Source organism: Adiantum capillus-veneris, chromosome 9, assembly GCF_014529385.1.
Source record: "Adiantum capillus-veneris isolate H3 chromosome 9, ASM1452938v2, whole genome shotgun sequence".
Lineage (NCBI taxonomy): Eukaryota > Viridiplantae > Streptophyta > Polypodiopsida > Polypodiales > Pteridaceae > Adiantum > Adiantum capillus-veneris.
Window position 1 is genome coordinate 117,420,324 of NC_140939.1, and position 14,980 is coordinate 117,435,303.

The 14,980-nt window shown below is 44.5% G+C and overlaps 1 protein-coding gene across 1 annotated transcript in view; it reads left to right on the forward strand.

Moving 5' to 3' along the window:
- The window catches only part of SPY (Tetratricopeptide repeat (TPR)-like superfamily protein), a 104,257-nt gene that overhangs the window by 63,622 nt on the left and 25,655 nt on the right, over positions 1-14,980 (forward strand). The window contains exons 11-15 of the mRNA XM_086520006.1: positions 368-566; positions 649-843; positions 928-1,022; positions 1,107-1,242; positions 1,320-1,537. Of these exons, the coding sequence (XP_086376132.1) occupies positions 368-566; positions 649-843; positions 928-1,022; positions 1,107-1,242; positions 1,320-1,537 (843 nt within the window). The remainder of the gene's footprint in view (positions 1-367; positions 567-648; positions 844-927; positions 1,023-1,106; positions 1,243-1,319; positions 1,538-14,980) is intronic.

Here is a 14,980-nt window from a genome sequence, read left to right on the forward strand (position 1 = left end):
TGATAAATCTTATAGCATCAACATACAATGACAATCAGAAAATCACATGAAGCATGGCATGATTGATTGTGATTGATAAAAACGATGAGCAAGTCTGAATAGAGCGGTTATGGTGTTGAAGAGATTCTGAGGTGCGGAGCAGAGAAGTAGATTTGACAAGATAAACTCAGAAATGGCCAATGTAAGAGAAATGCAGGAGAGAGGGGGAAGTGAGAGGGGAGTTGGGAGATTGACAGATTATACTCATGGTTTGTTTCATTAGTGAAATCACAGGTCATGGTTTCATCAGTAGATATGGTTGTATTTAATGTAATGCATGGCACTCAAATTTATAGTAGAGTATTGTTGTTTTGTCATTCTGTGGCAGGGATTGGGGCAAACAGTTCAGCCGTCTCTTTCAAGAGTTCACAACGTGGAGCAACAAGAAGGAACCTGACCGCCCCCTTATTATCGGCTATATATCGCCAGATTATTTCACACATTCTGTTTCGTACTTTGTGGAGGCACCGCTAGTTTATCATAATTATTCAAACTGCAGAGTAGTAGTCTACTCTGCGGTCGTGAAGGTATCAATGTGATCATGTGTCAACATTTGAGCTGATATTTAGATATATCAAAGAAACATGCTGTGTTTTTTTACTGCTGCAGGCTGATGCTAAAACATTAAGATTGAAGGATACAGTTTTAAAGAAGGGTGGAGCTTGGAGAGACATTTATGGGGTAGATGAGAAAATTGTAGCCAACCTTGTGAGAGAAGATCAAGTTGACATTTTAGTTGAATTAACTGGGCACACAGCAAATAATAAGCTTGGCGTCCTTGCTTGCCATCCTGCTCCTGTTCAGGTATATTGTGCACAATCTATGAACCATTTTAAAAAAAAAGGAAATTTATGTCTTCAACCTCCTCACAGGAGTTATTTTTAACAGGCCACATGGATTGGCTATCCAAATACAACTGGGCTTCCAACCATAGACTATCGTTTTACTGATGCATTAGCAGATTCTCCAACAACAAGACAAAAGTGATTGAGTTTTCTTGCATTTCAAGTGCTTATGAGTGCTTACTATGGTTTGGTTAGAAACAGTTCTTTTCCATTCTAGTGCAGACATGTTGAAGAGCTTGTGAGACTGCCTGGATGTTTTCTCTGCTACACACCATCTCCAGAAGCTGGCCCAGTAGTACAAGCACCAGCTCTCATGAATGGTTTTGTGACATTTGGAAGTTTTAACAACCTTGCAAAGGTACTAGTCAATTTTAGTGGTTTTCATTCTTGTTTGTGTGCCTCATGCCCTTGACTGTTTTGTTTTGATGTGGCCAGATCACATCGCGGGTGCTTCGGGTCTGGGCCAGAATACTGTGTGCAATTCCAACTTCAAGGCTCATAGTCAAATGCAAACCATTTTGTTGTGAGAGTGTGAGGGAGACCTTCCTTACAAAGCTAGAAGAACTTGGGGTGGAAGCGCTTCGAGTTGACCTTTTACCATTGATTTTACTTAACCATGATCACATGCAGGCGTACTCGTTGATGGATATCAGGTAAATTGAGTATGTTATATTTCGTAGAAAATTTTCTAGTTGACTTTTCCACTTAATTAAATACTTGTCATAGGCACCATGCCGAGTGTGATGGGTGCATTGATCCAAAATTGCCTCAAGCTCATGAAAAAAACTCGCACTCTGAATCTGATCATGGGTTCTCTCTCTGGACCCAGAAAGATTTAACATCCTCTTGCCAACTGCAGGAAAAACATGTCGACACATAGTTGCCCACTTATCAAAGAAACATCTAGAAATCTCCATGGACCACACAAAAAGAAATGGACCTGTTGAATGGTCAAACTCCTCATCAAAGTGAAAAGACTCACTCTTTTGCTTAAGCCCAATAGTGTTCATTATAAGAGGCACTTGCAATTGGATCTTCAAAGAATCCAAAGGCTACTGAACTAGCCTATCATAGGGCACCTTAGGCTGATTCTAAGGTGTCTTCGATTGCTGCTCCTCATGCTTTCTTTGTTTGTCCAACTACGTTGGAGCATCGTCTCAATCCTGATCCGTAACCTCTCCTCAGGAGGTCTATCTGGGGGTGTTGCTCTGCCTCATTCAACCTCTGTCTCACTACCTGTATGTAAACAAGGATAGGTTGCACTTTCCCTTGTCTACCTGCCTATCTTTGTCTCTATGTCTGTGCCTGATCAACACTATTTTGTTAATGAGCACTTTGCTGTTGTTGACTTTGACCCCTCTCATCTCTATCATGTTATCACAGAGGGTCTGGGTGCTATACAGAAATCTGCCGGGTCAATTGTGGCTGTGAGGGCCGTCTCCTTCTGTGACCAGTCTGTCTCTGCTGTTGCCCTATAAGGCAATCCCTCACTAGATGTCCCATCTCATGACAGTCAAGGCAATGGCTTCGTGTGCTCATAACCACGATCTCCTGCGAGTGTAGCACTCCTTTACACTCAAAAGTGATGGTACCTGTAAACTTTGTGGGAGGGGTGTAGGCACCTTTCAAGATGGCACAAATGTCTGGGTTTGTACAGAGCACATGAAAGGTATGCCAAAGATAGAACCCATCTGCCTCTTTATATTTGCCAACCAAAACTATGCAAGTAGCTCTGGAAAAGCAATTTTAAAGGATACATCGGGACCTCGCATCTGTTCTCAAAAGCAACAACTAAAAACCACAAATTTTGAAAAATCAGCTTGTCCCCAAAAGCAAGAGAAGTGTGACTAATGGCCTAGACACAAGCTTGTGTGATGAGAAGATAGCATTGAAAGACTAAAGTACCTCTGTCCAAGAGGATGATGTCCTCCATTGTGCCTTCATCCGAAGCAGCTAGACTACACCTCAACCACTTTCGGATCTTGACCTGAGCTTAGGTGCGTCTAACCAGATGGCCAACGACGCCTCTCTAAGAGAGAACCTCAAAATGGTCACCTAGCTTGTCCGCTAGATCCTTTGATATAACAAACAAAGGTGCCATTATACTTGAGAAAGAGACACTGAAGGAGAAATTTAACGATTACCCAATCGTGAAACCCAATGACCCTTTCCCACCTCACACCTCAAAACCCATGAAAGTATGACACAGTGCGCGTGTTTGAGAGTGTAAGATGAAAAGAGAGGTTGGTTAATGCGGCAGATCGGTAAGGCATGTGTGGCTCAAGAAGCGGCAAGCAGAGTCGGGGAAGATTATACCGACATCCTATTGTGAAGTGGGTTGTGCAGGGTTAGGTTTTGCTGGCAATGGCACGTGGTGGCAATTATGGCAAAGAAAGGCGGCAACGATGCTCTGATTGACAGGGGAAAAGGTGGCAGGTAGGGCGATGAGGCAAGGCGGAGGTGAAGCAGCGCATGACCTCTGAGGCAGCTCGCAAGGCATGTGACAAGCGCTTTTCTCCTGCAGAGGCTCATGCCTTCCTCTGCTCCTATTCCTTCACGTGGAGGAAGTTCACCTGCAAACAAACACTCAGAGATCATAACATGGAAATCGTTACCTTCAAAGTCTCGACGCTCGAAAGGCAATTCTGTTCTCAAAAATCAACTTCTTGGAAGAGATCTCTGCACAGAGGATCCTCTCTTCCAATCCCACACATACAAGAGGTCTGCTCTTGGGTTCCTTCTCGTAAATCAGCCACGTCTACAACGTTTACAGGCTGAAAAGCAGAGAAAAACAGCAACTTGTCGTGATGGAAACACGCTCCGTGGGCACTTCTTCGCAATGGAATTCACGCACTGGGTCTTGGCGACATGTGGTACATGCGGGGCAGCCAGGTGGCGTCATCTTTGGGGCTATCAATCTGCGGCAGCATCCCCTTGTAGCTAGCACTGGCTGTTTTTTCCAAACCCGGGAATGAGAGAGAGAGTCTGCTTTTATAGTTTATGGCAGCCCAGCAAGAATACGGAGTTCCTCCCGCTTTTCTCAGCAGGAATAGGGCAAGGTCGGGGCACCTAGGGCTGAAAGAGAACAGATCGCTTTTGCATCTGCTAAAAAAGACGGAGAGAGAAAGCTCTGGCTGTTATTGCTGCTTTTTTCATTAGATGGCTGCCCACTTATTAAGTGGGTGGCCGGTCACTTTAAAAATGGTATGAACCTGCCCAAAACTTCCATAAAACCTTAGAAGCTGAAAACAATGCTTACACACACACTTCCCAGGCGTCCTTGGATGCAACCACATGCACAGATGCAATGCACACACTAGTGTGACATGAAACGTTTTGTGGTTTCGGTCGTTTCGAGGTTTTGAAATGTTTCGTTTCATAGCGTCAATCACATGCTCGATCACATGGGCTTCCCCCCGAGCATCACGAGACCGGTACTTGGTCTGTGTCACCAGCGTGTGACTACTATCTATCCTTTTTGTTGATTTCTTTCTTATTATCTATTTACTTTCACTTTTTGGAAACACCCCTCGGGAAATCTAACTGCCTTGCATTGCATAGCTAGTGTGGAACTGTCCAGAGGGAGTCCAAGCCTGAGGGCAAGAGAGCACTAACGTTGGACAAAGACTATGGTTAGCCAAAGTGGGGTCATTGACTAGCCAAAGTGGAATCCTTTGCTACAAAGGCTACATTTCAGTTTTGGGTGTGACTGCAGTGTACAAAGGGGGTCAGCAGACCTAGAAAGATACAATGGCAACATCTCCTAAAATTTAGGGAACTGCTATTTTGGGACTTGAAAATGTGTTTGCATCATTACCTCCTGAATGACAAGGAGAACATTTTCTTACTCTTCCGTGAAGTCAACTGGGCAACCGGTTGGGAGATTTTTAGGCGGCAACCCCGAAACGGGAAAATGCTTGTAAATGCGCCAAGTGGCACCTTCTGGTGCACTTTCCTCATGCAACAAGAAGTGGCGCTGAATTTGAAGCTGGGAGAGGCTCATTTTCAGATTTTGTCACAGGTTAAGAGCTATGGAGTGCTTGCTTTCCCTCCTATGTACAGTGCGGTGCCAGGAGTGATGCCCTGCACGCTACGCACTTCCCTCTCTCTCCTCTATGGCAGTATGTTATGCCCCTCTAGTGGGCTTTTCATTTGACCAATGTACAGTTGTGTGGGTTCATGCGCGATTGCCGAGGCAAGAGCCTCTTGCACGGGTACTGGATTAGCTAGCGGCTAATCCCCCGCAGGTACAGGTGAATTCGGAGAGGTTTCACGCCAGAAATCTCGTCCGATTAAAAGGGCAAGTAGCCCTACAGGTGCGGGAGCTCGAGGACTTGCTACGGATGCGACCGGCACGCGAAAAGGAGCCCAAAACAGTAAATTACAGCCTGCTGTGTATTTTTGCAGGTTTAGGGTTTTGGCCCTAAACGGTCCCTAATTCTCCCAGGAGGTTCGGGGACGCGAGGGGACCGTTGTACAGGTGATCTGGTGCATTTTCGGGGCTGAAAACAGAGAATTCAGCGTGCTGCAGATTCTCGCCAGGTTTTGCAAAGTGCCCGTATGCGTCGGGAAGGTCATTCAATGCGTGGGAATACTGACTGTGAAGGGTTCTAGTACAGTTATGTTGCCGAAATCGGGCCAGAACAGTTGAAATTCAGCCAAGTTTGTGCGGGGCAGCTTGTAGGGAACCACTGCGTTTATTCCCTGTTTTGAACAATAAAGAATTACGGAAAGTGACGCCTAAGTTAGGGGCCAATCTGGTGTTGGTCTTCTCATAGAGGTGCATTCTAGCAGCCTGCATCCCTTTCCCCCGTGTTATGTCTTGAAAGTACAGGTAGAATAGACGATTAATAATGGGTGAAAGCTAAATCAAGGTTTGAAGTAAAGTCTACCACCCTTTTTGGATTGAACAGGCCGGTTTCATGGTTCCATCAACTTTTTCCCATAGAAGTGAGCCTTGTTCAGGTTGGGCTTGAAGACACAGAGGATCGTAGACCAGACACAGGGAATTGCAATTATGGCTGACAGACGAGATGATGTGACTGAAGAGGTTTCTTCTTCACAGGGTCAACAGACACATGAATTGGATGAGTCTTCAAGACCACCACACACGGATGATGATATATTCAGGACCCAGTTGGCTACTGCTGTGGCTATGTTCACACAAGTAATGCAGAACCCGAGGTTTTTAGCCTTTCTGCAACCTCCTGTTCCGTCTTAGCAAGTTGGGTCACTGGATCATATTCAAAAGCCTGTTAAGGCTCGAGCACAGGTGATTCACACTGCAGAGTCAATGGAAACACCTGTACACTTGACGGAGAACATGCAGTCTCCACAACCTGTGCCTAAGGTGCAAGAACAGATGGCTGAGGTGCCAGTCTTTCAAGGTGTACCAGTTGAGCCAGCCACCTTTCAACAGCCTATAGCTGGTTCTAATGGGCAGGGAAGCAACCTACAGGCTATGCAACAAGTCTTCCCACCACCTTCAGTACACCCTGGCTATTTTAGAGGTGGATCGGTATTCCAGAGCATGGTTGGTCATGCACCTGGAAATCGGTTTTACACGCCTGGAACAGTGTTTGGGGGTGCTCAAACGATGATGCCTAACCCCATGTATGGTGTCACGGGCATGCTACCAGGGTTTCAAAGCACTCAGGGCCAAATTGGGATGCCACAAGCAAATTTTGGTATGGCTGGAATTACAAATCAGCAGCCAAATATGGCATTTCCAGGTCAACTTAATTGCGGTCAGGGAACACAAATGAACCCTAATAGTGTTCCCATGTTTCAGTCACTTCCATATGACAATTTAACGCCGCTGGAGAGGCCAACTCCGTACAAAGAAGGTGGCAAAGGTGTGACTTTCATGACCTTTACAGGGTTTGATGACAGGAAGAAGGCTCTCTCATTCCTCCAGCAGTTTGACAAAGCGTATGCAGGGGGAAACTTTACAGAGGCTTCAAAGGTCCGCAAGGCAGCCACTTTCTTAACAGGGAATGCGGGACAATGGTGGACAACTTTATTGCTTCAAGGGCAAGCTCCGTCCACATGGATTTACTTCAAGCAGATTTTTGTAGCAGCATGGTTATCTGATGACTTTGAAGCAGATGTCATGACAGAATGGCACCAGCTTAATGCTGCTACTTGCAAGAATCTGGATAACTACAATCGGAAGTTTTGGAAAGCTCTACTTCCAGTAACTTCCTGTAGGTTTGTGCTATTGACAGAACAGATTGAAAAATATTGTTGTGGCCTACCCAAAGGATTGAGAAAATACTGCACGAAGACCAAAGTCACTACTTTGACGCAGCTCATCGAGGTAGCAAACACTGGCAATGGTTTGCTCAAGGGAGAATATTGTGAATTCAATACTGGCGTCAGGAGCCCGCCAACACGGGGAAAGACAAAGCTACGACTGAATCAGAAAAGGGACCAGCGAAGAAATGGAAAAGACGTTTTCCTCGCAAGTCGGAAGAGCAAAAGAAGGTCCTGAGGTCAGAGAACAAATGCTTTATCTGTGAGTAGCCTGGCCACATTGCTTACAACTGTCCTACAAAGAAAAGGCTAGCTGATTCTGAAGACAAGGAGGACAGGAAAGGAAAGAAGCCCATGGATGGTCTAGTGCCAGATATGGTGGGCGACAAGCCAAATTCAGATGCAAGTGAGCTTTGCAGAGCATGGGGAAAGGACAGGGATCAAGCAGTTCTTATCTTCTTTGATCCAGGTGCCAAAGCCAACTTCATTTCCCCAGAATTGGCTTCAAAGTTGGGAATCAGACCTGAAGAGATTGGGTATACAGCAGAGGCAGGTTTGGCATGTCTTGGCCATACAGAGGCTGTGACACCCATCATCGGAAAGTTGCGCCTACATATCCAGTCCTATGTAGATGCTGAAGAATTTTACATCATGGCACTGGACGGATGTGATGTGTTGTTAGGTATTCCTTGGTTATTTCGTGTACAGGGAATCATGGATACCTACAACAAAAAGATCACTGTACAGAGCAGGGGAAAGACTCACATTCTGGATGTAAAGCTTAAAGGGGAGTCTATTCCCACTGTATCAGCTTCTGCTATTACTTCTGTAATGAAAAAGCATCTTTCTACGTACTTTGTTTTTGCACGTGAAGTGTCAGATTGTGATGAATCAAATTTATCTGTGCTAGATAAAGAAAGGTCAATGTTTTTACAACAGTATAGTGATTGTTTTTCCAATTCATTACCGTCTCAATTACCGCCGGAGAGACCCGAGGACCATGCTATAGATTTGGTGCCAGGCAGTAGCCCACCAAATAAGCCTCCGTACAGGGTTAGTGCGGCTCAGCAGAAAGAGATAATGGGCCAAGTACAGGAGCTGTTAGAAAAGGGGCTGATTCAGCCCAGTTCATCTCCATTCTGTTCTCCAGTGTTGTTAGTGCAGAAAAAGGATGGTTCATGGCGTATGTCCATCGACTACCGTGCACTGAACAAAAATACCATCAAGAATAGGTTTCCTATACCTAGAATTGATGACATTCTGGACAAATTAGAAGGAGCAGCTATGTTTAGCAGGATAGATCTAAAGAGTGGGTACCATCAGATCCGCATTAGATCAGAGGATGTGCACAAGACTGCTTTTAGAACAACGTTTGGCCTTTACGAATTTCTAGTGATGCCCTTTGGTCTCACAAATGCTCCTGTTACGTTCAATAGGATGATGGACAGAATTTTCCGTCCACACCAGCAATTTGTTGGTACATTCTTTGATGACATGAGCAGTCATAGGTTGCTCATCAATGCAAAGAAAAGTGAATTTTTTCTGGAAGAGATCCACTTTCTGGGACACATTGTCTCAAAGGATGGTGTCAGAATGGATCCTGCAAAAGTTGAAGCGATCAAGTCATGGCCAGATTTAAAGACGGTGCACGATGTCCGAAGTTTCTTGGGACTATGCTCCTATTACAAAAGGTTTATCCGAAATTTCGTTGAGATTGCTTCACCTTTACATGCTCTTCAAAAGAAGGCAGTCACCTTGAGATGGACACAGAAAGAGATTTCATCTTTTAATCTCTTAAAGGAAAAGATGACTTCAGATCCAGTCATTGTGTTGCCAGATCTTAGGAAGTCATTTGTGGTCCAGTGTGACGCCTGTGGTAGTAGCATTGGTGCAGTGCTAATGCAAGATGGCAGGGTAGTAGCCTATGAGAGTAGAATTTTGCAAGGGCCAGAGATGACCGTGCAGGTCTATGAGAAAGAGTTACTGGCTGTGATTCATGCGCTCTTAAGTTGGAAACACTACCTGCTAGGTGCAGATTTCGTTGTCCAAACGGACCATCAGACCTTGCGATACTTCTTGACACGGACAAAGTTATCTAAGAAGCATATGCGATGGGCAAATATCTTGTCCATGTTCCATTTTCCGATTGTGCATGTGGAAGGCAAGAAGAACGTTGTGGTTGATGCCTTGTCAAGGAAGCCACAAATTTCAATTGTCTCAATTCCTTATCATCATGAACTTGATGATATGAGAGAATAGTATGCAAATGATGAAGATTTTGCAAGGGTCTTCGAGCAGCTAATGGATGGACAATGTCATGAACACTATCTTCTCAGAGATGGGTTCATGATGATGCATGGTAGATTATGTGTCACAAAGGCATTGCGACACAAAGTTATGGAAGAGAGTCATGTCCCACCGTATGCAGGGCATCGTGGTATCGATGCTACAGTTAAAGCGGTTGAGACATTCTTCTATTGGCCTACATTGAGAAGAGATGTGGATGCCTTTGTGCGAGAATGCCTAATTTGCCAGAAGGTCAAGTTTGACAGGCAAAAGGCACCAGGGTTATTGCAACCACTACCTATTCTAGATAAACCATGGGAAAGTATTGCTATGGATTTTATCTTTGATCTTCCGAGATCGCAGACAGAAAACGATTGTATTTGGACCATTATTTGTAGATTCAGCAAACAGGCTCATTCTATTCCTGCCAGGAAGAAGATCAAGCCAGATCAGATGGCACGCTTGTTTATGAGCAATATTTTCAAGTATCATGGCATGCCACAGTCGATTGTTAGCGACCGTGATCCACGCATGACAAGTTTGCTCTGGAGAGGATTGTTTGAGAATATGGGTACAACGCTCAAATTCTCTTCGTCATTTCATCCTCAAACAGATGGGCTGTCAGAAGAGGCAAATTCTATTGTCCTAGATCTGCTGAAGTGCTATGTGTCAGAGCATAAAGGAAAGTGGGAGGAGTATTTGCCATTGGTGGAGTATGCATACAATAATATAGTGCATTCATCAACTGGCAAGGCACCTTTTGAGATAGTTGAAGGTGGCAAGAAAGTTCCTCCCATAGTGCATACAAAGGACAAGATATTTGAAGTAGATAAGTATGTTCAGGACATGGATGAAATGTACAAGAAGGTCAAAGTGGCCTTAGAAAAGACTCAGGCAAAGCAAAAGAAAGCAGCTGATCGTCACCGTCGTGAAGTGGTATATTCACTTGGTGATTGGGTGCTTTTACGCTTTGAAAAGGCAAGGTTAAAGAAGATGAAGGGCAAGGAAAGACTGTTTCCAAAGCTTAGCATGCGTTACTATGGGCCTTTTCAAGTATGCGACATAATCAATGATGTTGCATATAGGCTGAAATTGCCTGACAGTTGGAAGATTCACAATGCGTTTCATGTGAGTCTTCTCAGACCCTATGTGGGTGATGTGCAAGAAGATATGCCAGCTGAAGATCAGCCGGAAGTCGAGAAACTTGACGAGATCTTGGTCCCGGAACAGATTTTGGCACATAAGGAAAGAAAAGTGAAATGCAAGGTTGCTAGGCGTTACTTGTTAAAGTTCAGAAACTATCCACCAATGGATGCTAAGTGGATGGAAGAAGGTGAACTTGCAGAGTCACCAACTGTGTTATCACTTTACCTTGAAGCCTTCAATTTGCAACCTACCTTGACCCCTTGAGTTTCAAAGCTACATGGATTGTCAGTGAGACAATGGCTTCTGAAACAAATGATGTACATGGTATTTAAAGTGAGCTCAAATGAAATACCTGTTACATGAATGTTAGAGCTGTACAGATTGTCAGTTTGGCAATTGCTCTTATGGAAATTCCAGAAGTATGGTTAGTGCCATAGAAGTGAGTATTTCTTGTCAGTTTGTCAAGGATACAGTAATTGCTTCTATTAAAGGGTACATGTGTAACTGCATTCTTAAACTGTCGGTTTGGGTATGCTCAAAGTGTTACGGGATCCAACGTGTACTATAAGACAGTGGCAAAATGTGTAGCTTCCATTTTGTCATTGGAAAGTTAGTGACTCAAAGCAATGGCAGAGTGCGAAGCTACCACTATGTCATTGGGACAGGGTTCACACACAGGCAATACATGTGTTGACGAGGTCTTGAATACACGAGGGTTGACAATGAGCATGTATGTGTCGTACATGTGTCGACAGGTGTTGAATACATCAGTGTTGACTGTGAGCATGTACGACATAGATGCAAACGAGGACGTCTGAGATTTCAAGAGAGGGGTATGTCACCAGCGAGCGTGTGACTACTATCTATCCTTTTTGTTGATTTCTTTCTTATTATCTATTTACTTTCACTTTTTGGAAACACCCCTCGGGAAATCTAACTGCCTTGCATTGCATAGCTAGTGTGGAACTGTCCAGAGGGAGTCCAGGCCTAAGGGCAAGAGAGTGCAGAAGAAACAGATTCGACCTCTAAAGTTGCGGGAAGTTAAGCCAGAGAACATGGAGAGGGATGATTGGGAGGAGTTGGATGAGATGTGCAGGTCTACCATTAGGCTTTCTCTTTCAAAGTCTGTTTATTACAATGTGAAAGATGCACAGGGTGGAGCTTATGAGCTATGGCAGCGGATTTGCGATATGTATGATAAGCATTCGGCTGCTTCTATGGTGTATTGGATTAAAAAGCTTATTGATTTGCGAATGGAGGAAGGTGCTTCCATGAATGCGCATTTGAATGAGTTCAATACAATTTTCAGCCAACTTGCTACGCAGGAAATTACGTTTGAGGAAAATGTAAAAGCTATGTTTTTACTTGTCACGTTGCCTAAGTCATGGGACACATTTAGGACAGCCATAAGTAACTCGGTTCCTGCGAATGAGTTGACAAGTACTAATGTGGAGTCTAGTCTTCTCACGGAAGAGATTAATCGAAAGAATAATGCAGGTAATAAGTCTTCTAGTGCAATGGTTGTCAGAGGCAGGACTATGGACAAGTATAAGTCCAACAGGGGTAAATCTAGAAGCAGGTCCCGTGCAGGCACAAGTAAAAAGGATGTGGAATGTTTCCATTGTGGTAGAAAAGGCCATTTCAAAAAGGATTGCTACAAGTGGAAAAGGGAAAATGGAGATGGTAAGAAGAAAGACCATGATGCTAAGGACAAGCCTAAATCCAATGTCAAGATTGAGGAGTTAAATGCAACACAGGGAGAGTGTAGCTCTCAAGATGACCATGTATGTGCTCCGACTAGTGCTACTAGTGAAGAGCTTGGTGATGTGTTGCTTGCATCCTATTTTGATGACGCTTTTCTTCTCACTCATGAGCGTATTATGCCTATGGATTGGGTCATTGACAGTGGTGCTTCTTTTCACGTTACGCCTCATAGGTCGTGGTTTCATGACTATGATGCTTCGAGCATAGGTACTGTCAGGATTGCCGATGGGCGTTCTATGCAGATTCATGGCATTGGGGATATTCATTTGGCTATGCCAAACTCTACTACGTTTGTCTTGCAGCGTGTGCGTCATGTGCCGGCTCTTGCAAAAAGCTTGATTAGTGTGGGTCAATTGGATTCACTTGGTTTCAATGTATCTTTTGGTGATGGAGGTTGGAAGATCACTAAGGGCAGCCTTGTTTTGGTTAAAGGTGCTAAGAGGAATACGTTGTATTCCCTTTGTGTAGCTAGTGTGGCTGATCACATTGTGGGGATCACTGAGCAACCTCCTGCTTCTTTATGGCATCAGCGTTTGGGGCATATGTCACTAAAAGGTTTGAAGTTGTTGGCACGTGCGGATTACATTCCCGTTTCAGATTTTGGTGGTTTTGAGTTTTGTGAGCATTGCCTTTATGGTCGACATGTTCGGTCTTCTCATAAGAAAAGTGTTCCACACAGATCTTTGGAAAAGCTAGCTTTGGTGCATAGTGATGTATGTGGGCCGATGCCCAATGCTTCTCTTGGAGGTGCTATGTACTTTGTTACGTTCATTGATGATGCTAGCAGGAAGGTATGGGCATACCCCATTCGTAAGAAGGATATGGTGTTTGATATATTTAAGCAATGGTTGGCTCTTGTTGAGAACCAATCAGGTTGTAAGTTGAAGTGCTTACGTACAGACAATGGGGGTGAATTTATGTCTCATGCTTTCACAACATTATGTGTTGAGAAGGGTATACGGCGCGAGCTTAGTGCTCCCTATACACCTCCTCAAAATGGTGTGGCAGAGCGCATGAACAGGACTATACAGGAAAAAGTCCGTAGTATGCTTTCTATGGCTGGTTTGTCAAATGGATTTTGGGCTGAAGCTGTTGCCACTTCTGTGCATTTGATAAATCGTTCACCTAGTGTTCCTTTGGGCTTCAAAGTGCCTGAAGAGGTATGGACAGGTTTGCCACCTTCGTATGGTCACCTTCGTGTTTTTGGCTGTGAAGCTTATATATATGTACCTAAGGCAAAACGCAGCAAATTGGATCCAAAGAGCAAGAGATGTATCTTCTTGGGTTATGGTAGCTCTGGTGAGATGGGTTATCGATTGTGGGATCCTATTGACAGGAAGATTGTGCGCAGCCATGATGTTGTTTTTCATGAGGACTCTATGTATAGAGCATCACCGCGAACGGTTGAGGTTCGGCGTGTGATATTTGAGGAGGATGGTCATCGGTATGATGGTCCCATGGCTGCTCGTGGGCAGCCCATTGACCCTCAAGTGGGAGATCAGCCCTTGTTGGGAGATCATGTAGATGTGGGACAGCCAGATGCACCTCCTGCACAGTCTTTGAGGCGTTCAGAGCGGCGTGCAAGACAGCCTCAGCGTTTTGTGCCTTCTATGGATTATGTATTGTTGACTGATTGCGGGGAGCCATCATGTTATGATGAGGCCATGTCTAGTGTTGACAAGCTCAAGTGGGAGCAGGCTATGCAGTCAGAGATGGATTCGTTGATCCAAAATGAAACGTGGGAGCTTACTCCTTTGCCAAAGGGTAAGAAGGCACTACCATGCAAGTGGGTTTACAAGATAAAATTGTGTTCAATGGATGCAAAGCTTAGGTACAAAGCAAGGCTTGTGGCTAAAGGATTCAAGCAACAGAAGGGCATTGATTTTGACGAGATCTTCTCCCCAGTGGTGAAGATGTCTACTTTGCGTATGTTGTTTGCCTTGGTAGCTACAGAAGACATGGAGTTGAAGCAAATGGATGTAAAGACAGCTTTCTTACATCCGGACTTGCACGAGGATTTGTACATGGAGCAACCAAGTGGGTTTGTTATTCATGGTTCAAAGAAGATGGTATGCCGGCTTCTTAAGACCTTGTATGGGCTGAAGCAATCATCTCGTGAATGGTATCGTAAGTTTGATGCATTCATGAGTTCATTGGGTTATGTACGCAGTTATGAGGACCCATGCCTCTATACTCGCAAGGCTGCAGATGGTAGTCTTATTGTTTTGGTTTTGTATGTGGATGACATGCTGATCGCAGGGAAGTGTATTTCTGATGTGGATGCCTTGAAACATAGGCTACATGAGACCTTTTCCATGAAGGATCTTGGGGATGCCAGTCATATTTTGGGTATGCGGATCACTCGTGATCGTTCTCGCAAGATGCTCTTTCTTAGTCAGAAAGAGTACATTGACAAGGTGCTTGAGCGTTTTCATATGGAAGGGGGGAAGGCCATTAGTACCCCGTTGCCTCCATATGTAAAACTCAGCCATGATGACTGCCCTCAGACAGATTTGGAGACTACAGAGATGTCTCAGATTCCCTATGCGTCAGCTGTTGGTTCCTTGATGTATACCATGGTGGCTACGCGTCCAGATCTTGCTCATGCAGTTGGTGTGGTTAGCAGGTACATGTCTAACCCGGGC